We start from the raw sequence: 23,921 nt of genomic DNA, 5'->3' as shown, positions 1-23,921 counted from the left end.
ATGGGCTGAATAGCCTACTTCTGCTCCTATGACTTTTGGTGTGGCATTAAACCAATGTCCTCTGATTACCAATTCCCTGACTCTGACCAGAAGATTCTCTGCATTCACTACCTCTATGGGATCACCCTCATCCTCCTGTGCTACAAGGAATAAAGCCCTCTCCATATAGATCAGGCCACCCAGCGCCCAGCCCCCCTCCCCCCACCAAGTCTTGGCAACGTCTTCATAAATAGTCTCTATACCATCTCCAGTTTTGACACCTTTCCAATGACACAGTGACTAAAACTGAACACAGGGGCCACAACTCCAAATGGGGCCTCACAAATGTCTGCCTCTGTTCTGCAACCCTCCCCAGATTCCTAGCATTTGCTCTGACCATACCCATGTTAGACCTCCCAAAATGTGATACCTCACATTTCACTGTATTAAATTCTATCAACCATTCCTGCTGCAATCTTTGGCACCCTCTTCACAATCTACAAGACACTTTAGTGTTATCCACAAACATGTTAATCATGTCATGTACGTTTTCAACCAAATCAATGATAGATGATGAACAGCAATGGGCCCAACAGCAACCCTGTGGCACACAACTAGTTACAAGGTCTTGTGTCCAACAAAGCACCTCCCTGCTCTGCTTTCCTCCATGAAGCCAATGTTCTATCCATTCTGCTATCCCATGTGATCTAATCTTCCAGAGCAGCCTGCCATGCAGAACTTTAGCCAACGCCTTGCTGAAATCCTTATGTACAACATCCACAGCTCTGCCCTTGTCATCCTTTCTGGTCACATCTTCAATAAAAAAAAAACTCAGGTTTGTGAGACACAACCACCCACTTTAAAAAAAACAGGTTGACTATTCCCTAACCACCCCTTGTCCATCTAATTACATCTTCTCCCTCAGAATATTCTGTAGTAAATTACCAACCTCAGAGTTAGATTCACTGGCCTGTAGTTCCCAGGATTTTCCCTACATCTCTTCTTGAATAGAGGAACATTTGCCACCTTCCAGTATTCCAGCACCTCAGGTGTACTTAATGACAATTCATAAATCATGCAATTTCTTCTCTAGCCTCCCAATGTCTTCGCTTACATCTGATCAGGCCCAGGAGATTTACCTACCTCCACAAAGCCCATATCTCAGGAAGTACGTTCTGGCGTTGGAGAGGGTCCAAAGAAGATTTACGAGAATTTTCCTAGGAATAGGAGGATTAACCTACAAGGAGCATTTGATGGCTCTGGGCCTGTACTTGTAGGGGAGTTTAGAAGGATGACAGAGGATCTCATCAAAACATACTGAATAGTGAAAGAAATGGACAGAGTGGATGTGGAGAAGAGCTTACCAGTAGTGGGGGGAGGGGTGGGGAAGAGGAGTCTGGAACCAGAAGGCACAGCCTCACAACAAAGGATACCCATTTGGAACAGAGATGAGGAGAATTTACTTCAGCCAGAAGGCAGTGAATCTGTGGAATTCAGCTCCTAAATCTTTTGGTCACCTAATCCTTAATTTCTTTCCTGCTTCATAATCCTCAAGGGCCCTTGTCTGATTTCAACTTGTTAAATCTTGTTTAGGATTTTTTCACTAAATTTCTAACATCTCTCTTCATTCCTGAACTTTGCCACCAAAGCACAATTCAATGCCAACATGGAGAACTGAGTCAGCAGTTAGCTTTGTCAGAGGTTTGTCGGCAAGGACGTGCAGATAACAGGCTATGCTACGAGTAAGGCATAATAATACTGAAAGGATACCGGGCATCTACAGCACAGGTTATTGAAAGCAAATAGTTTCTGTAGACAATTCACTGTGAAAATCCTCTATCAAGCAATGAGCTCCAGATCTTCCATTGCAGGAGGTTACTGAAAATAGCAGACTCAATATTTTAATATAATATTTTTGGAATATTTGACTTACAATTTTTCCAAATTCAGACAATTTCAATAATTCACAATACAACAATCACAATTATCACCTATATTTACATTTTCTCTACTGAGTCTGGGTTTATCCCTCCCTCCCCCCACAACACAAACTGACAAAAGGAAAGGAATACATTGACCATTTAAATAAAGGACTTAACTCACATAAAATGACAAAGACACATGTTTAACATAAAAAAAACCAAGGCTCTACCTATCAAGGACAAAAAATAAAAAGAGAAAAAAGAAAAACATTAACCACTGGGTCTGCCAGAGCTCAACGCCAGTCTTTTAGGTCTCTTACATTCATCTCAACTTGACCTGTTTGGAATGGGCCCACCAACCCCGAGAGGGGAAAGATTGGAGGGAGGAGCAGGCGGCGAAGCACAAGGGACCGTACCACAACTATATCCTTGCACCAATGTAACACAGGTAGGGTTGCCAGATCTTAAGAAAGGTTTCATATTTTTTCTTTAGCTAATAAGTGATCTTCTCCAAGGGAACACAGAGCACAATGCCCAGATGAGAGTCTGACTTCCAGGTAACCACTATGCACTTCCTGCCAGAGCAATCAACACAAATTGGATTTGAAATTTGGACAGCTTCATTGAAAACCTTCTGTCCATGATGTTTTCCAACAGGAACAACTCTGGGTCCTGTGGAAACTTTTTACCTATAATTTTCTCTAGGATCTGGCCTAGTTCTACCCAAAAGGGTCATACCTTGGCACATGACCAGGTTGAGTGCACAAAGGTTCCTGTTTCTATGAAACATTGATCCGAAATTTCCAGTTTACCTTTATTCAATTTGTGTAGCATGAGATATAGCTGATGAAGAAAATTATACTGCATCAGCCTATATCTTGAGTTAATTGTTATGGTCATGCTGTCACAACACAGATCTGACCAGCACCATCCATTTATCATGACTCCTAGGTCAGACTCCCATCTCTGCCTTGACCTATGAAGCCCCAGTTTCAGGCTTTCTGCCTGGATCAGGGAATACATTACCAAAATAAATTTTTTTGTGTTCCCTCTTCGAATTAAAGCCTCCATGTCACAGCATTCCGGTAAGGCCATGGATGGACCTAATTTGTCCCTCAGTAAGATCTTAGTTGAAGATAGAAGAACGTCCCATTTGACAAGTCGTATTTCATTCTTAACTGTTCGAATGATATAAGTTGCCCCTCTCGTAACAGTCCTTGATACACCTCACCCCTTTTGACACCAGGTGTCCAGGATCTTGCTGTCAATAGTTAATGGTATTAAATTATTCTGCGATGGAGGCGGTTTTGGAGACAGCCTCACTTTCTAGCCAATACATTGGTTTATTTTATTCTTCTATATAGTGTATGCTTTAGTAGGGGGCTATCCTTTTTGCCAGATAACAATTTGGCATCCCATTTATAGATAAATTCTCCTGCCTCCCCCACCAAAGAGCAAGGAGATCCATCTTGACTGGACTGCCCAATAATACTTTTTGAAGTCCTCCCAGACTATAGTCCCATGTTAATTTTGGCATAGAGCCTCTGGCCACCTTTTTGTTTCAGAGGAATCTACTTAACTGTGTATTAAGGTTTTGGAAGAATCTCCAAGGTTACACCATGGGCAAAGTCTGGAAGAGGAACTGAAGCCTCATCAACTCATTCATTTTTATACAATTGACCCTGCCCATTAATGTGATAGGCAAGGTCATCTTCCTATTTAAATCCTTTCAATTTTGTTTTGAGCAAGGTGATGTAGTTAAGGTTATACAAATTTGATCAATTGTTATCTGCCTTGACCCCCCCCCCAGGTACTTGATCCCCATTTGCGGCCATCTCAATTGACTTTTTTCAGTTCACTGCAATCCCCCTTAGTGAGTGGCACAATTTCACTTTTGTCCCAATTAATTCTGCACCCAGAGATCTTTGCATAATCTTCTAATGTGGAGTGAAGTCTGGCCAACGAATTTACAAGTTCTGTCCGATATATCATTAGCAAACAGGTTTTTTTTTTTTTTAATTTTTTTTATTTTTCACACCATAAATCACATTAGCCATGATATACACTATTTATTTTTCACACATATACAGTGACTTTTTCTCCCCCCCCCCCCCTTTCCTCCCAAACCACCCCCCCCACCCCCCCCTCATCCATTTTAGGTATACAATCTAGGTTGCATTAAGCCAGTCAGACAATGTTGTCATTCAACAAAATTACACCAGAAATTCTACTGAGTCCATTCTTTTCTTTCCTTCTCCTTCCATCAACTTAGGTAATGTTTGTCCCCGGTAGGTTTTCGCTATTGTATTTAATGTAAGGCTCCTATACTTGTTCGAATATTTCAATATTATTTCTTAACCAATATGTTATTTTTTCTAATGGAATACATTTATTCATTTAAATTTGGTAGTTTCATCCTTTTAATTTGGTTATGTATTCCATTAATATTTAAAGATATATAGTTCAGCGTAGCCCTTTTATATTTTGTTTATCTTCTCTTTCCGTTTTTCCATCATTACCTTTCCTCCTTTTCCATTTCTGTTTTCTTATTTTCAACTCTTTATAAGACAACATTCCGACAACATCCAACATTTTCCTTATTCTCCTATTTCTATCTTATTTATCCCCAATCTCCCCTTCACCTCCTGAGTTGTCCTTTATCCCTTGTCGGACAACCACATCTCCCCTCTCCATTTGGATTTGCGAATCCACTCGCAAGCGTCAACTGATTTTGCAGTGACTGCTATTTCCCCCCACCCCGCCTCCCCAGAAAAGATTTCACTTTTCATATGTCACAAAGGTCACTCTTTTAATTCCCTCCTTATTCTCTCTATTCCATTACCTTCCCTTATTAATTCTTGTCTATACTATCTATATTTTCCTCTAAGTACAGATACATTCACGTATGCACATTGTCTCTATTCACTCTTATACCTCTTTACCCGCATACATATCAATCGTGATCATTTTTACTCTCATTACCCGTCTTCATCCCTCAGTCTATTTTTGTCTTTACCCACATACATATCAATCGTGATCATTTTTACTCTCATTACCCGTCTTCCTCCCTCAGTCTATTTTTGTAATTGTTCTGCAAATTTTCGTGCTTCTTCTGGATCCGAGAATAGTCTGTTTTGTTGTCCTGGAATAAATATTTTCAATACCGCTGGATGCTTTAGTATAAATTTATACCCTTTCTTCCATAAAATCGCCTTTGCTGTATTGAACTCTTTTCTCTTCTTTAGGAGTTCAAAACTTATATCTGGATAAATGAAGATTTTTTGCCCTTTATACTCCAGTGGTTTGTTGCCCTCTCTTACTTTTTCCATTGTCTTCTCCAGTACCTTTTCTCTTGTAGTATATCTTAGGAATTTTACTTCAATAGATCTTGGTTTTTGTTGTGGTTGTGGTTTAGAGGCCAATACTCTATGTGCCCTTTCTATTTCCAATTCTTGCTGTAGTTCTGGACATCCTAGGGTCTTAGGGATCCACTCTTTTATAAACTCCCTCATATTCTTGCCTTCTTCATCTTCCTTAAGGCCCACTATCTTTATGTTATTTCTTCTGTTATGGTTTTCCATTGTATCTATTTTTTGAGCTAGTAGTTCTTGTGTCTCTTTAGTTTTTTTATTAGATTTCTCCAATTTCTTTTTTAAGTCTTCTACCTCCATTTCTGCTGCTACTGCCCGCTCTTCCATCTTGTCCATTTTTTTTCCCCATTTCTGTTAAGGTCATCTCCATTTTATTTATTTTCTCTTCTGTGTTGTTTATTCTTTTTCTTAAATCCTTAAATTCCTGTGTTTGCCATTCTTTAAATGACTCCAGGTATCCTTTAATAAGAGCAAGTATATCCTTTACCTTGCCTTTCTTTTCTTCTTCTATTTCACCATACTCTTCCTCTTCTTCTTCCTCTGGGTTGACCATCTGTTGTTTCTTTGTTGCCCTTTCCTCCTCTTCTTTCTTGTTTCTATTGTCTTCTGTGGTCTCTTCTTGCTGCAGGTGTTCTGCAGCTGTCGTTGCCGGCTGTGGAGATCGACTCCCCGGCTGGTCCCCCCTCCCGTCGGTGTGTTTTTTTTCATTCGCATCGCGCACTTTTACTCGGCTCTGCGAGCCATTTTTGTAGTCCATTATTTACCGACCTGAGGGAGCGGGTTTCTCTCTCCGCAGCGGGCCTCTTCGGACAGGTAAGGCCTTCACCTTTTTCCTCCTTTGTCTTCTCTTCCTCTCTTCTTACCATTGCTTTCGATTTTTCTTTTTTTGTCGCCATCTTCTTTCCACCTTTATACTCACTTTTCTGTAACTTTTATTTCTGTGCCTTTGTATTTTCCTTTGTTTTTCCCGACTTTTCTGGAGAGGGCTGGAGTTCACCGTCCGGCCACTACTCCATCACGTGACTCCTCCATTAGCAAACAGGTTGACGTTGTGTTCTTCCTGGTCCCCTCTCTAAAGCCCTAAATGTCTGGATCTCAGCGAAAGTTCCATAGTTAATATGAAGAGCCAGAGATAACGGACACTCCTATCTGCTCGATCTAAATAGTGGGAAGGCTGAAGACACTTTCCCATTGGTCACAACTTTAGCCTTGGGCGCAAGATACCATGCCCTGATTCAATTTACGAAAGTTGATCCCAATCCCATTTTCTCCAGTACTTTGAATAAATAATCCCACTCCAATTGGTCAAATGCTTTCTCTGCATTCAGAGCCACAGCTACACTTAGATCGTCCCTTGACTGTGCCAGGTGAATAATACTTAACACTCTGCCCAAAGCCTATTAGATCAGTATTTATTAATTTTGGCAAATGTTTTACCGATCTATTTGCCAAGGCTTTAGAAAGGATCTTATTGTCCGCATTCAGCAACAAAATGGGTACATTAAGATGGTTTCCCTGTCCTATTTAGGAATCACCATAATGATTGTCATTGAAAAAGATTCTGGGAGAATATGGGTCTCCATCATTTGATCCACAGCTCCATGAAGAGGGGGCGGGGGGATCAAAAGATCCTTAAATTACTTGTAGAATTCAGGGGAAACCCATCCTCCCCCAGAGATTTGCCAGCCTGCAGAAGATCCGATGCTTCCTTTATCTCTTCTGTTGTAAAGGGGGCATTCAGCCCTTCTGGACCCAAATTTGGTCGTTTCAATTTTGACAGAAAATCGTCTATTTTTCCTGATTCCCCCTTTGACTCTGTTGTGTATAATTGTTCATAAAACTGCCAGAAAATATCATTGATTTCCTTTGGCCAGGACCTGGGTGAGGCAAGGCGGACCTATGCGCCCTTTCTATTTTCATGTTGTCTCCCACTTTATCTGTTTTCGGTATCCAATCTTGAAGGAATGCATTCATATCCCTTTTTTCTATACCCTCCTTTAATCCAACGATTTTGACGTTGTTCCTTCTGCTGTAGTTTTCCAGGGAGTCTATTTTTAACCACATCCTCTTCACGTCCTTGGCCCATTCTTAGATTTCTGCCTCCATTCCCCTGACTATCAGAATTTTTCTTCACCGTCTCCACCTCTGCCACCCTACATATTAACCTGCTCAGAGTCCCCTGTATTTTATGTAGCCCCTGAACCAGGAAGTTTTGTTTTTGTCTAATTTTTCACAGAGGCGTCTCTCCCCCTCCTCCACTGCTTTCAAAATGTCTCTTGGGAAAGGGTCTATCTCCCTTCCTCTTCCCCCCTCTATCAGGTCATTCCTTCTGTCTTCTCCCACTCTGTTCACCTACACTTTCTCCCTTCCATTCACTGTAGAGTGAATGCACCTCTCCACTGGTTGCTCCTCAGCTCTCCTCTCCACTATTGCTGTCACTCCTCCTTCTCCTGCTGGTACTCCTCGGCCTCCTCGCACTCTCATGGGTTCGGTCTCTGCTCTCGTTGGGTTCCCCTGTCCATTTAAACATTCCCCTCTCTCCAGGCTGCTCCTCTCCCATCTCCCAGCTGCCATTATCCCTCCGTGCCTGATCTCCACCACCCGGGTCTCCTCCCGGGCTCTTTCTCCGACACAGACATCCCAACCCCATGTCTTCGACTTTCTTCATTTTGCAGGGAGAGGGTCTCCTCCACTTCATTCTTCTTTTCCAGTGCTGGCCTCGGGTCTCCTCCGCCACTTTGGGCACCACGAGGCGGGCTGGCTCAACGGCCAGCATTGGGTTTTTTTTCATTTGCTCCTTTTAGTGTTTGTCTAGTTTTCTTCATAATTTTTCTTGCTCTGTGTCTCCTATGTTTTCTTGTATTATTTTGGTCACATTCAGCTGTTTTCTAGGTCTTTTTTCTTTCTCTATCTGGGAGCTCTCTGGGCTTGCTGCTCATTCCTCAGCTCCCATCACATGACCTCCATATTTTTAACATTCAGCTAAAACCCATCATCATATTAATGTCAGCTTTATAGGTAGGTTGGGGATTGGGAGAGGAGGTGCAGTCGTGAGTGATGGAAAATGTGTAATTTAGAATATCTATTCTGATAACTGTGACCAACAAAACTAAAGTCCTGAATTCACACTTTAAAAGTAAAAATATAATTTGGAATATACAAATTCAAAAGATTACCAACCTGTGTCCAGTATGCCCATTGAAATTCCAATGACAGACATTAGTGCCATCAACAGAAGTGTCTTCGTACACCATGGAATAATATACAATCCCAGTGCAGTCATCAGCATGGAAATTCCTGAAGAAGTGTTCACAGAATCAATAAACCCGTACAAAACAGCTTGGGCAATTCTAAAATGGTGAATGAGATCACAATTAAATGCCTGCATTCATCACTCATGGGAGAAAGACTCATTTAAAATTGTCTTCAATTTGCCTGTATATGATGCAGACATGGATAAAGAAACCACCTTCAACCAGAGCACTAAATATTTTGACCAGAAGATACAATTGTGTACTGGAGGTGAATAGCTAACACATTTCTGCAGTCCAAATGCACAAGCACTCAGCAGCCCTTGAATTCCATCAATTACAGCAGGTCATGTTACAAACTATCAAAAATAAATTAGCATTAAAAATCAATTAAATTTAGTGTGTTTCACACCTAATCTGAGAAGAGTTGAGCAGCTTCGACAAAAAGAGATAGAGTAAAACACCTGTTATTTAAAAGTCAAGCAACCAGCAGCCTCAAGCAACTGGCAAAAAAGAATTGCGGAAAATTGATTAAAAAAATACTGAAGCTTAAAATTAGTTTCCCAATCACACAGCAGGCAGTTTCAAGCAACCGGAAAATTCACTTATCCAGTATCTACCAAGCCCCACAGGTGCTGGATATCAGAGGTTTTACTGCACTGCTTAATTCAACTTTACTAAAAGTACAAAAGAGAAATTCATAAAGACCAGTAAAGCACAGAAATAGATGCCTTGAGCCCGCATGTCTGTACCAAATGGGATATCCAAATCAAACCAAAAGCCTGCTGCTTAAACCTGATAGATACCTCTCCATCTATTTTACACTCATCTATCCGGAAGCCTCTTAAATGTTACCATCAATTCTGCTTCCACCATTACTCCTAGCAGCCTCTTCCAAGCACCCACCACTCTCTATGCAACATATTTGCCCTGCCCATCTATCTTAAAAAACCTCCACCCTCACCTGAATTGCATTTCCTCTAATTTTTACTGTTCTGCCCTGTGGAAAAGATTCTGTATCCACGTTGTCAATGCCTTTTTTTGGAATATTTTATTTAAAAGTTTTTCCATACATGTAATTAGTGTTTAAATTGAGAATTTCATTCATTACATGATAGTTATAATCCCTCCCCTTCCTTCCCTATCCCAATCCCCTCTGCTAACCTCTCTTCTATTTTATCTAGTTCCATTTTAACCTATGCTGGCTTTTCTATTTCTTCAAAGAAAGATATAAGGAATCTTATCGAGATTCCACTCGATAATAATTCTTCAAGTTAGAGAGTTATAAACCTCCCACTTCATATTTCCATGTTAGTTTTTCTATAGAGACTCTTGACCTTTCCAAAGAAACTTCCTTACATGTTTATTTAATCCTTGGAAAAACTTTTGTGGTAATAATAAAAAATATTGAATTCTTGGAAATATATTCATCTTTATACAATTACAGGTACACAATCCTTTATCCGGAACCCTTGGGGGGACAGTGTGTTCCATATTTTGGATTTTTCCAGATTTCGGATTTTTCCGGATTTCGGAAAGCCCCCACCCGAATTGTGCTGCGGTATCCTCCCCCACCCCCTTCCAGTCGCCTAGCTGTCTCCCCCAACCGCGGTCCCTTGGCTGCCCAGATGCCTCTCCCAACCGCCAGTCCCTCGGCCACCCGGTTGTCTCCCCTGACCACCAGTCCCTAAGCTATCTCCCCCGAGATAGCCTTGATCTGTTCCTGTTCTGTAGGTTTGTAGTGTGTTATAATTTTTTATTAATTGTCTACGTTTATCCTCAGAACTTCTTTTCTGAAGGTCTTTTTCCAAGAGCGTTATTTCTTGTTCTAATTGATCTATCTCCTTCATGTAATCCTTTTTGATTTTTGATGTAAAATTTATAATTTGACCTCTCAGATATGCTTTCAAAGCATCCCATATTACAAATTTGTCATTCACAGAGTTCAAATTTGTATCACAAAAATAGTTGTATTTGGTTTCTAATAAAATCTTCAAAATCTGATCTTTTTAATAATGATGAATTTAATCTGCATCTATAAACTGATTTATCTTTATCTGGCATTGTAATCCTCATTAATAAAGGCAAATAATCAAATAAAATTCTTGCTTTATATTCTGCATCTAACATCCTATCCTATAGCTGTGCTGAGATTAGAAAGAAATCAATTCTGGGATAAGAGTCATGTCTATTTGAATAAAAAGAATAATCTATTTCTCTAGGTTGAATTCTTCCCCACGCATCTATTAAATTCAAATCTCTCATCAACACCAATGTAGCTTTTGCTGCTTTAGCTCTTGATACTCCTCTAGCAGCTCTATCTAGAACTGGATCTAGACAAAAATTGAAATGTCCTCCTATTAAAATATTCTCATGGGCCTCTGCTAAAATTCAAAAAAGTTTCCTGTATAAATTTGGTGCGTACAGATTTAGAAGAGACCACAACTCTGAATATATTTGATATATCATCACATATGGATGGGATTTGGTGGATCTATTACTACATTTTGTATTTTAATTGAAAGAATTTTTTCCTCACCAAGGTTACCACTTCTCTTGCCTCAGAATTAAACAATGAAGCTGCCACATATCCAACCCAATCCCTTTTCAACTAATTTTTTTTTGTAGAAAAGCCAAATCTACTCCCATTTTCTCAGTATGTGCTAACACCCTTTTATTTTCACCATCTGTTTAATCCATTAAAATTTTCACTATTTTACTCATCTTGCTAATCCACTCTTTCCTCCACCTCTGCCTGCAGTCCCTCCTCCCTTGACTCTCTTATTCAATATCCAATGTATTGGTGGATATCCCCTCCCACAATCCAGATAAAGAAAGAAAATGAAATTTACTTTTAAATAATTAAAATTACTACTTTTATGGCTATATATAAGTAATGGAATACTTCCCCTATCCCCCTTTGTGTTGGTTAAGCCGCTTTCAGGTGGAATAGCTGGGAGAATTCAGGTGGCAGTGCTGAAGGCGCTCTTCTGGCGCCTGAAAGGTCCGCAGCAAGGAGAAGCGCTGCGGAGCAAACACCGGCTCCTGTCGACTATGACCATAGTCCCGCCCACTTTCAGGTGCCTGGGGGAGAGCTCGTAAGTGAAGTAAGTCCCTGTCTGTGAAGCATATAGGCAGCCACTGGTATCAGAGTCCAACCTGGGTCCGACACGAATGTCTATATAGTGTGGCTTAGTAGTAGAGTAATTGAGTACTGTTTGACATTCTCCCCTGGCTAGTCTCCTGTGTATTCATTAAAGTTAACTGTGATTGTGATACTTATCTCCCTATGAACCCACCAAATCTACCAAACACAACACCCACCCATGTAGATCTACATAATTCTTAAAGGAAGCTAAATGTACCTGCCTCGAACACTGTCCGAAAACTTGCTCCATCTGCCCACCACACTCTGAATGAAGAACTGTCCCCTCACATCCCTTCTAAATCCAACACCCGCCCCCCCCCCACCTCACCTTTTAGTTATCCAACACTAGGAAACAAACTATCACCTTTCATCTCATCTCTGCCGCTCATGATTTTATAGATCTCAATAAGATCCCCTCTCAACCACCTAAGGAAAATAGGCCTAGTTTTTACAAAAGAGAAACAGACAAAGAATTGCTGGAGGACCTCAACCTGTCAGAGAGCATACAAGGGCAAAATGGTTAGGTGAGAAAAGCAAGTGGGTTAAGAGTGAAAGATGAACATTAGGGAAAAGTTCTTCACTCAGAGTGGTAAGAGTATAGAATATGCTGCCAACTAGTGGTGAAAATGGACTTGATTTCAATATAGAAGAGAATGCTGGTTAGGTATGTAGATGGGAGAGGTATGGAAACCTATGGACTGAGTGCAGGTCAATGTGACTAAATAGTTACACATTGGATGCACAAATGTTAATTATAAGAAATATAATTTCACAGAAATAATAAGAGCTGACCATGAAACCAAGAATCAGCGCCAAGTTCTTTAAATCTTCAAGGGCGTTAATTTTAAGGTTTTTAATTGGTTAAGAGGAATGTAGGAAAAGAGATTTTCAGGCACTGGAAGAGAAGCGATTAATATTTTTAATTGCTGACCTGGAGCAGAAAAAATATGCTTAAGACTGAAAGAGTGATATTTTGACCTCTACAAAGTATATACAAGTCTGCACTGCCCACATAAGGCACGTTTTATTATGAAGACTTGCCCATTTTATGTAGGGGATTTTATAGAGTTCCTTGGAGTTCACTCGTGGACACTCAACAACTCCACACTTGTCAGGACTGCACTTCCTGAAAAAACTGAAGCAACTAGCCACCATCACGTCAAGCTTCTACAGGAGCTCTATCGAGAGCATCCTGGCTGGCTGCATCACAGTGTGGTACGGTTGCTACAGAGAAATGGATCAGAGGTCAATCCACAGGACCATGAGAGTGGGAGAGGGGATCAATGGAGTCCACCACTCTCCCACACCATTGTGAACTACTAGGATCATTGTCTGAAGAGGACGCACAAAATCATTGAGGACCCTTCCATCCAGCACACGGCATCTTTCAGCTGCTCCCATCGGGAAAGAGATTCAGGAGCATCAGAGCCAGCACCACCAGGCTTCTTCCACGGGTAATAAGAATGCTGAACGACCAAAGGAACTGCCCATGCTAACCATCCAAGATGCTCATATTCATGAAACAATATTAATTTGTATAGATGAATACTTGTCCTGCATATATATTGTTTGCCTGTATGCATGTTCTGTCTGGTTGTGTGGTGAGAAAGGATATTGGAGGATACTTAATGGGAAAGTTTTCCCACTCACAGAGTGAGCTGCCAAAGTAGCAGAGGCAGGTACACTTAGGGCATTTGGACAAGTACCTGTATTGGGAAGGAGAAGAGGGAATATGGGCCTAATATATTCAAATAAAATTAGCATAGAAAGGCATCACTATGATCAATCTGTTGGTGTTGGTGTAGTTGGTGTTGAAGATCAACCGACTGGTGTTATGGGGTTGTGGATTGAACATATTACTGTGTTTTATGGGTTTTTTTTTAGATATATGAATGTCAGCGGAGGGGGGGGGTGGATGACTATGTGCCTTCTGAAGTCATCTGCCGCTAGTGGTTTAGATCACACCTAGTTTGTAGAGGTGGGGTACCACTTCGGAGGATTGGTGAAATTTTTTACTTTTTTTTTTAAGTTTTTTTGGGGTAGATTTATAGAGAAGGGTTTTTTTTTAATATATTTTATTCTTTTTTTTTGAGCTTACATTATTGTGTAGGTTGGTTGTGTGAGGTGTTATTTGTTAAGATAAAATGAGTAAACTGAATTTTGCAACATGTTAAAGGGATGAACCACCCGATAAAGAGGAAATGTGTGTTGGATTTACATTAAGAAGATGAAGATGGATATTGCCTTTTTACAAGTGACTCATTTGACAGAAAAGCAACATTTGAAATTTAAACACGATTGGGTTGGCCATGTCTTGGCATCTTCTTTCAACTCTAAAGCCAAAGGAGTAGCAATTTTGATTCATAAAAAGGTACCTTTTGCTTTAGAATCCTTTCTGAGAATGCCGGAAGAGTTTTGAAGGTTAACTGTAAGCTGTTCTCGGAAGCTTGGACTTTACTGAATTTGTATGCACCAAATGAAGATGATGTACAATTTGTTACAGATGCGTTTTTATATTGAATCAATCAAATCAGAATATTATGGTTGAAGGAGATTTTAATTGCTGTTTGGATCCACTATTGGATAAATCTCCAAAAATTGTTAAGAAATCTAAGATGGCGAAAAGGATAACTGAATTGATGGAAATATGGCGACTAATTCATCCAACTGAGAAAGATTATTCTTTTTATTCTGCATGTCAGGAGTCATTTTCAAGAATAGACCTTTTTTGGTGTCAGCTCATTTACAAGGCAGGATTGAGTATGCGGAATATAAGAGTAGAATTTTGTCAGACCATTCATTGTTGATTTCTTGTGAAGTCGCCGAGAAGGTGGGTGTAAATTATCGTTGGAAATTTAATGAGATGTCGTTAAAAAGACCTGAGTTTGTTTTATATTTCAGAAATCAGATTAAGCTTTTCCTAGAAATGAATGAGGGATCTGTCCAGGGTAGTTTCACCATGTAGGATGCTCTGAAAGCATATTTATGAGGTCAAATTATTAGTTATGCAGTTAAAGTGAAAAAGCAATAGAGGGTGGAACTTTTAGAGTTGGAAAAAGAAATTGCAGTATTGGAAAAAACATTTCAAAACAATGTAACAGAAGAGAATAAAATACAGATATCTAATCTGAAGCTTCGTTACAATGCAAAGCAAACTTATTACCATGTGAGACTGATTTTGAGATCAAAGCTGCATTATTATGAGTTAGGGGAGAGGGTGCATAAGGTACTGACGTGGCAGTTGAAGACTGAACAAGTTTCTCGAACAATTAATGCAATTCAGGGAAATTCAGGGATTACCTATAAACTACAGGAGATTAATGAGGAATTTCGTGCTTTTTACCAGGATTTGTATACATCTGAAGGGAGCAGATTGATTCCTTATTGTCAAATTTGAAATTACCTTTATTGGATGAGAAAGATGTAAAAAATGTTATCTAGTCCTTTTACGGAGTTTGAACTTAAGGAAGCATTACAATCTATGCCAAGTGGAAAATCGCCTGGAGAGGATGGTTTTACGACAGAATTTTATTAAGAATTTCATGATTTGTTATTCCCAGTGTATATGGATGTACTTAAACAAGCTACAGAGACAGGTCTTTTTCCTGAGTTGTTTTCAAGGGCATTGATAATGGTTATACCAAAGAAAGATAGAGATCCATTAAAGGTTGCATCATATAGACCTATATCTTTGTTGAACGTAGATTACAAAATTGTAGCAACGTTTTGGCAAATAGGTTGGCTGATTTTTTACCAAAATTAGTTCATATAGATCAGGCAGGATTTATTAAAAATAGGTATTCAGCTGATAATATGACTAAAATGATTACAATAATCAATGCATCAAGACGGCAACTCAACCAACCAATGATATTGTCATTAGACTCTGAAAAGGCTTTCAACCGTGCTGAGTGGAAATTTTTATTTAAGGTACTGGAAAGATTTCAATTTGGGCCACTCTTCATTGGTTGGGTTAAGGCATTACATACTAATCCTTCTGCTCGGGTGGTGACAAATGGACAGGTTTTTCAGCTCTTTAAATTGTTTAGATCAACTAGACAGGACTGCCCATTGTCACCAGCCTTATTTGCGTTGGTTATAGAACCTTTGGTTCAAGCAATAAGACAGAATGAAAATATAAGGGAATTGCAATTGGTCAACAGGAGTATAAAATCAATTTATTTGCGGATGATGTGTTGATAGATCTGTCACAACCTAAGAATTCTTTAGAGCCATTACAGGATTATTAAAATATTATGGATCAATGTCAGGCTATAAGGTAAATTGGGACAAAAGTGAGATACCACCAATATCTGATGGAGATTATTCCGATTGTAGGCAAATTACTAAATTTAAATGGTCTGATAAGATTAAATACTTGGGTGTAATTGTAGATCAGGAGTATCAAAATTTAAATGGTTTGAATTATTCACCTTTGCTAAATAAGATCAAGTCTGATTTGGAAAGATGGAAAGATTTGCCATTAACATTGATTGGCCTGGTAAATTGTGTTAAAATGAATATATATCCACATATTCAATATTTGTTTCAGTCTATTCCTAGCCCCATACTGGGGAAGTTTTTTAAGGAATTGAATAAAGTAGTACGTTGGTTTTTGTGGAAAGGTAAGTTTTCTAGAGTATCTATGCGAAAATTAACGTGGAAGTTTGATTTTGGGGGGTCTTCAACTGCCACATTTTCAAAATTATTATCAGGCTGCACAGTTGAAATTTATTAATAGATTGTTTGATATTGATAAACCACCAATGCGGGCTAATGTATAAATGGATCAGATACAAGAACGATCAGTTTAGTATTTTATATATAAATGAAATCTTTTGCTTTTTTACAACGATATTAATTACCTGCATTGAATCATTTGTGGAGGGTATGGAATAAATGTATAGGAGCGAAGGAGTCACGTGATGGAGTAGTGGCTGGTCGAGTGGAAACAGCCCTCTCCAGAGAAAAGAAAAAAAGTTTGAAAAAACAGAGCTCAATAAACATAAAATAAAGGAAGAGAAAGATAAAGTTACAAAGAGACAGAAGATGGCACCCAAAAGAGAAAAGGTAAGAATAACAGAGAAAAGGGAAGAAGGAAAATCACTGGAGAAGAAAGAAGAAGGCCTTGCCTGCATGTCGGAGCAGAGAGCCACCATGGAGAGGAGCGGCCGATCTCCGGTGTTGGTGAGTCCCCAGAGGAGAGGTGTCCTCCCAAATGGCGGACTTCAAAAATGGCTCTCAGAGCCAAGAAGAGGTGCTCAACTGCATATTAATGAAGAGATGCGCAGTGTGCATGTAAAAGAAAAGGTTAACACTGGCAGGAGGGGGACTCAGCTGAGGAGCGGCCAGTTGCAGGGCAGCCAGCTGAGAGATGCCCAGTATTGGGGTGTTCTGCTGGGGGAAATAAGCAAGAAGGAAGAAGAGTGGTGAGAAAGAGAATGAAGGGAAGAAAGAGGGTGAGCTGCGGCGGGGGGCCCAGCAGCAGCGGGTCGACCTGCGGCGGGGGGCCCAGCAGCAGCGGGTCGACCTGCGGCGGGGGGCCCAGCAGCAGCGGGTCGACCTGCGGCGGGGGGCCCAGCAGCAGCGGGTCGACCTGCGGCGGGGGGCCCAGCAGCAGCGGGTCGACCTGCGGCGGGGGGCCCCAGCAGCAGCGGGTCGACCTGCAGCGGGGGGCCCAGCAGCAGGAGACTCAGCAGCTGGAGGCCCTGCAAGGATACAGAAGGAGCTTACCAGAGAAGGATGAAGATAAGCAGATACAGAGAAGAGAAGATGATGACACAGAGATAGAAACAAACACAGAAGAAGGAGGAAGAAGACCAAAAATTTCAAAGGAAAGAAGGTAAAATAGGACAATGTTTAGATAAAGCCTTTTTTGAAGAACAAATGAGGTCATTAAAAGAATGGCGATCATTAGAATTAAGTTCAATCAAAAGAAAAATGAAAAGAGCTGAAGACAGAATACAAAGCTTAGAGTTGGTCATGATTCAAATAGGGAAAAGAGTAGAAAATGTGGAGGAACGAGAAGCTGCTGTAAAAATGGAGATAAATTATTTAAGAGGGAGGTTGGAAGAGAGAGGAAAAAAAATTAAAGAGACACAAGATTTATTGTCACAAAAAACTGACGTATTGGAAAACTACAGTAGGTGAAACAACATAAAAATAGTGGGCCTGAAAGAAGGCAAAGAAGGGTCAGATATGAAGGAATTTATAAAAGGATGGATCCAGAAGGTGTTGGGAACGATAGATTCACATGAAGAAATAGAAATCGAAAGGGCGCATAGAGCACTAGTACTGAAACCGCCACCACATCAAAAACCAAGATCCACACTGGTAAAACTTCTAAGATATACAAGAGAAAACATACTGGAGCAGGCAAGAAAGAAGGTTAGAGAAGACAAAAAATATTTTTTTACCCGGACATAAGCTTCGAACTTTTAAAGAGGAGGAAAGAATTCAACACGGCTAAAACAATCTTATGGAAGAAAGGTTATAACTTTATATTAAAAGACATCCAGCAGTACTCAAAGTATTTATTCCTGGGGAACAAAATAGACTGTTCTCAGACCGAAAAAAAGCCCAAGAATTTGCTGAACATTTGAAGGACAGGAGAAGAGAGGAGGAGGAGTGACAAGAAGGATGACCAGCAAGAAAATATACAAAAATATGTAAAAATATAAAGTAAATATAATGTATATATAAAGATTTAAAGATGGATAAGAGAAGGGGAAGAAGGGGAAAAAAAGAGCTTTGTTATATGTATAGGAAAATAGTGTTCTCTGGAGGGGGCTGGGGGGGGGGGGGAGAATAATGGTCACTGCGAAATCGGTTGACGCTTGCGAGTAAGTTCGCAAACCGAATGGAAAGGGGAGTTGTGGTTGCCAACAAGGGGCAAGGGGTAATCCAAGGAGGGGAGGTTCATTTGGGGTTAAAGGGTTATTGCTGTGAGGATTGTTGGGGTATTTCATGTCTTAAGTGCATTGTCATATATTGAGATTAAAAAGGAAAACTTAAAAAACAGGAATGGAAAAAAAGGGGATAGAGGTGGTGAAGAGGTGGAAAAGAATTGAAAATAAAGATACAAGATGGCCACGTTGGACCATATGACTAGAAACATTAGCAGAATATATAACCAGGTTTAAGTGTATCCCATTGGGAAAAAAAAATCACATATAATTTAAAAGACAAAGTTACAATGTTTGAAAAAACCTGAGAACCATATATAGAACATAACAGAAAGAGCAGGCCTCAGACCACCACCACCTAAAATGATAAGAAGATAAACACGATCAGATTTAATGTGTATAAGTAGGTGATACGTCTTTTTTGTTTGTATTGCTTTTGTATATTGTTTTATTGTATTTTATATGCTCAATATTTACTGTTTTTGGTGGGGGGTGGGAAGGGGGAAGGGAGGTATGGGGCAAAAAAAATATCACTGTGAATATTTAAAGAGATGCATCTGTAAAAACATTGATTGATATGGTTCATAGTGTGAAAAATAAGGAATTACAAAAAAAAATGTATAGGATTGAAGGATGTGTTTTCAGTTAAACCCCGTTATATCAGAACCAATTAATCCCATTTTCTATGCATAATCCTTATTTGAAGGATTGGGATTCAAAGGGATTGGTATTAGTGGAAGACTGTTTGGAAGCAGGTTTATTTCTTTCATTTGATAGACTCAGAGAGAAGTTTGGTATATCACAGAATTCACTTATCATCAAGTACGTGACTTATTAATGATCTGTTTTGGGCGAGAATTATTACCAAATCAAACAAAGTTTGAGAAATTAGTTATGGATAAAGGGAAGAAAGGGTTTGTTTCAGAAATTTATTTGTTGTTACAAGCAAATATGAAAAAAGTAGACATTTTTAGAATAAATGGGAGCGAGAGTTCTGAGCAAGAATGGTCTGAATTGTGTTTGGAAAGTATTACAAAAAAATTAATGTGCGTTATAGTTTAATTATAATTTTTTACATTAGTTATATTTAACCTCTGAGAAGTTAAAGAGATATGGCTTTAGTGAGTCCGATTTGTGTTTTCAATGTGGGAATCAGATTAGTACGTTTGTGCATTCGGTGTGGGAATGTATTAAGGCAAAACCTTTTTGAGAGAAAGTTTTTAATTTTTTGCAAGATTTGTTCCAAAGAGAATTATATGTGGATCCATGGATGTGTTTATTGGGCATTATGAACCCAATTAAACCACGTTTGGAAAAACCTCAAATTGCATTTATTCAATTGAGTTTGGCGGTGGCCAGAAAATGTATAGCAGTAACTTGGAAAAATTATGTTGAGTATGCAAAGATGGCATAAAGAAATTCAATCATGTTTGTATGTAGAGAAGATAACATAATTTACAAAATAATTATTCTTTTTTTTTGTTAAAATGTGGACTTTGTATTTGGAATGTATGGATTTAAATGTACAGTAGATACTTTATTTGTTTAAAGATGTAGATTGATATTCTGGAAGTCAACCTACTTTGATTTTGTATAAATTTGTCTTTTTTTTTCTATATATAAGCTCCAAGGAGGGAGGGTATAAGGGGTGGGATAGCTGGGAGGGGGGTGGAACGGTGGGGGGTTATATCTAGTTTGCTTTTGTGTTGTATCTTTGTATTTTGTAAAATTTTAATGAAAATTTTCAAAAAGGCATCACCATCAGCACAGACAAGTTGGGCTATAAAGGGCTTGTCTTGTACAACTCTACGTGTATCAACACTTTCATTAGGTTAATGGCTCAACTGTGTCTACCTTATATTGATTTACTTTTCATTTCAATAAATAAGACTCTACTTCCTAATTTACCAATGCTGTCCGTATTCAAGTTAATATGTGACATCTGAATGTTTACAGAAAAAGGTAGTCAGTACATAAACAATATTCTAACTTAATTCAGGCAGATCAAATTACAAACTCATTCAGTACCAATGAACAAGTAGTGATCCACGTAGTCGAACAGCAGCCCACCAACCAACGAGCCCCCTAAGTAGCCCAGTGAGCGGCCCACAAGGATGTAAGAGATGTCGCTGAGATTTCTGTTGACATTGACTGCCAACTCTTTGAAAGTAGGCCCCAAAACAGCAATGCCCATCCCCTAAGAAGACAGAAAAAACAGGAGTCACTTCAAAACACAGCTGAAAGGTAATGCAAGTGAATAGATACAACCAGCACAAGACCCAATAGCATCTACATAACTAAGAATACAAGAAAATAGGAGGAGACAACCACCAGGCACCTCGTCCTCCACATAATTTATGTTGACTTCAGCTCTGCCTCCACTAGATCCCCATCATCTTCAGCTCCTTAAACATTCAAATATTCATCTATCTCCACTTTAATTATATCAAATAATTTCTCTCCTCCACCTCACTATCCTCAGGGAAAAATTTCTACACACCTCAGTTTTAAATGACCATAGAACACTACAGCACAAAAACAGGCCCTTCCGCCCTTCTAGTCTGTGCCAAACTATTTTTCTGCCTAGTCCTACTGACCCGCACCCTATCCATAGCTCTCCATACCCCTGTTATCCATGTACCTCTTCCAATTTTTTCTTAAATTTCACAATTCAGCTGGCAGCTCATTCCACACTCCCACAACTCTCTGCAAGAAGTTCTCCCAAATGTTCCCTTTAAACCTTTCCCCTTATCCCTTGTCCTCTAGTTTTTCTCTCACCTAACCTCAGTGGAAAAAGCCTGCTTGCATTTATTTTAGCTATACCCATCATCATTTTGTACACCTCTATCAAATTTCCTCTCATTCTTCTATGATCCAGGGAACAAGTCCTAACCAATTTAACTATTCTATGTAACCCAATTCTTCAAGTCCTGCAAAAACATCCTTGTAAATCTTCTCTGCATTCTTTTAATCTTATTGATATCTTTCCTGTAGATAGGTGACCAAAATTGCAAATATTCCAGATTTGACCTCGCTAATGTCTTATACAACTTCACCATAATGTCCCAACTCCTAACTCAAAGCTTTGATTTCTGAAGGCCATGTGTTAAAGTTCTCTTTATGACCCTTAGTATGTCGCCATCTTCAAGGAATTGTGTATCTGTATTCCCAGATCCCTCTGCTCTACTGCACTCCTCAGTGCCCTATTGTTTACATTGCATGACCCACATTGGTTTGTCCTTCCAAAAAGCACACTTGTTTGTAACAAATTCCATCTGCAATTTTGCAGCTCTGTTTTCCAACTGGTCCAGACATCTCTGCAAGCTTCGAAAGCCTTCCTCACTGCCCACAACACCTCCAATTTTTGTTATCTGCAAACTTTCTGATCTAATTTACCACATTGTCATCCAGATCATTGATAGAGATGACAAACAACAGTGGACCCAGCACCAATCCCTAAGGCACACCACTTGTCACAGGCCTCCAGTCTGAGAAGCAATCATCCACCACTATACTCTGGCTTCTCCCGTCCAGCTGTTATCAAATCCAGTTCACTACCTCACCATGAATACCTAATATCTGAACCCTTCTGACTAACCTTGTCAAATGCCTTACTAAAGTCCATGTAGACAATATCCACAGCCTTTCCTTTGTCAGCCTTCCTGGTAACATCTTCTAAAAACTCTAAGACTGTGCGTGATAGGTTTAACCAAAGCCATGTTGACTAACGCTAATCAGTCCCTGTCTATCCAAATACTTGTACGTGATCTCAAAACACCTTCCAATTACCAACCTGCTGCTGACATCAAGCTCACCAGCCGAGAGTTTCCATATTAATTTTAGAGGTTTTTTTTAAAAACACAAGCTACCCTCCTATCCTCCAGCATCCCACCCATAGCTAAAGACATATTAAATATATCTGCCATGGCCCCTGCAATTTCTTCTCTAGCCTCTCTCAAGATCTGAGGGAATACCTTGCTGGCCCCTGGGGATTTATCCATCTTTATTTGTTTTAAGACAGCAAAGAGCTCCCACTCTTTCATCTAAATAGGTTCCATAACCTCACTGCTTGTTTGCTCACTTTCATAAGCTCTGTGCCAGTTTCCTGAGTAAATATAGGTGAAAAAAAAACCATTCAAGTTCTCCCCCATCTCTTCTGGCTCCATACATAGCCGACCATTCTGATGTTCAAAAGGACAAATATTGTCCCTTACTATCCTTTTGCTCTTCATGTACTTGCAGAAGCCCTTAGGATTTTCCCTCTCCTTGTCTCCCAAAGCAACCTCACCTTCTTTCAGCCCTCCTAATTTGGTTGTTAATTTCTTGCATTTTTTGTTCAAGTACCTCATTTGCTCCTTGTTGTCTATACCTTGTACACACCTCTCTCATAACCAAATCCATAATATCCCTTGAAAACCAATTGCCCAATTGCCATTAATCCCGACAGGAATGTACAAATTTTTACTATTAAAATTTCACCTTGGAAGAGCTTCAACTTACACATCCTTGCCCGAAAATATGCTTTCGAGATCCTTTCTCACTTTCTCAAAATTGGCCTTTCACCAATTGAGAAACTCAACGCATCGACAGACCTATCCTTATCCAAAATGATCCTGAAACTAGCAACATTAGGATCACTGTACCTAAAGTGTTCCCCTACACACACTTAAATCACCTGTCCTGTTACCAAACCGGACAGAGATCCAGCATCGCACTTTCTCGTGTTGGCACTTGATATATTAATTTAGAAAACTTTACTGAACACATTTGACAAATTCTAACCCATCCTGCCCTTTTACAGTACAGGACTCCCAGTTAATAATGTGATAAATTACCCACCATCACAATTTCTGTTTTCTGCATCCTTCTGCTATCTCTCTGCAGATTCACTCCTCCAATTGTCACTGACCATCAATGATACAAACCATTAATGCGATCATACCTTCCTCATTCCTCAGTTCCACCCATATAGCCTTAGATGACAGATCCTTTCATTTATCCTGTCTGGGCACTGCTGCGACATTTTGCATGGACCCCCCCCCCCCCCACCCCCGCGCGCCCCTCCCCCCCCCCAGAAAATCGGGTCGTAAACAGTGAAACCCCAGAACATTATGCTGCCAGATCCTGCCTCTCTCGGGGCAGCCGGCAGACCCCGTCCTCCCTGCTCTGGGGTGGGGGGGGCGGGCCGGCAGACCCCCTCCTCCCTGCTCTGGGGTGGGGGGGGGGGCGGCCGGCAGACCCCCTCCTCCCTGCTCTGGGGTGGGGGGGGGCGGGCCGGCAGACCCCCTCCTCCCCTGCTCTGGGGTGGGGGGGGGGCGGGCCGGCAGACCCCCTCCTCCCTGCTA

The 23,921-nt window shown here is 40.1% G+C and overlaps 1 protein-coding gene across 2 annotated transcripts in view; it reads right to left on the bottom strand.

Moving 5' to 3' along the window:
* mfsd4b (major facilitator superfamily domain containing 4B) overlaps positions 1-23,921 on the bottom strand; it is a 36,523-nt gene that overhangs the window by 5,698 nt on the left and 6,904 nt on the right. Inside the window, exons 2-3 of one of the 2 annotated variants that reach the window (XM_069887628.1) lie at positions 20,605-20,773; positions 8,453-8,569 (exon numbers count right to left, since the gene is read on the bottom strand). In XM_069887628.1, the coding sequence (XP_069743729.1) occupies positions 8,453-8,569; positions 20,605-20,770 (283 nt within the window). In that variant the 5' untranslated portion in view covers positions 20,771-20,773. The remainder of the gene's footprint in view (positions 1-8,452; positions 8,570-20,604; positions 20,774-23,921) is intronic. The other variant, XM_069887627.1, reaches the window with a different exon arrangement.

The sequence above is a fragment of the Narcine bancroftii genome, chromosome 6 (assembly GCF_036971445.1).
Source record: "Narcine bancroftii isolate sNarBan1 chromosome 6, sNarBan1.hap1, whole genome shotgun sequence".
Lineage (NCBI taxonomy): Eukaryota > Metazoa > Chordata > Chondrichthyes > Torpediniformes > Narcinidae > Narcine > Narcine bancroftii.
Note: the sequence above shows the minus strand (reverse complement) of the source record. Positions and strands in the feature narration are given on the sequence as shown.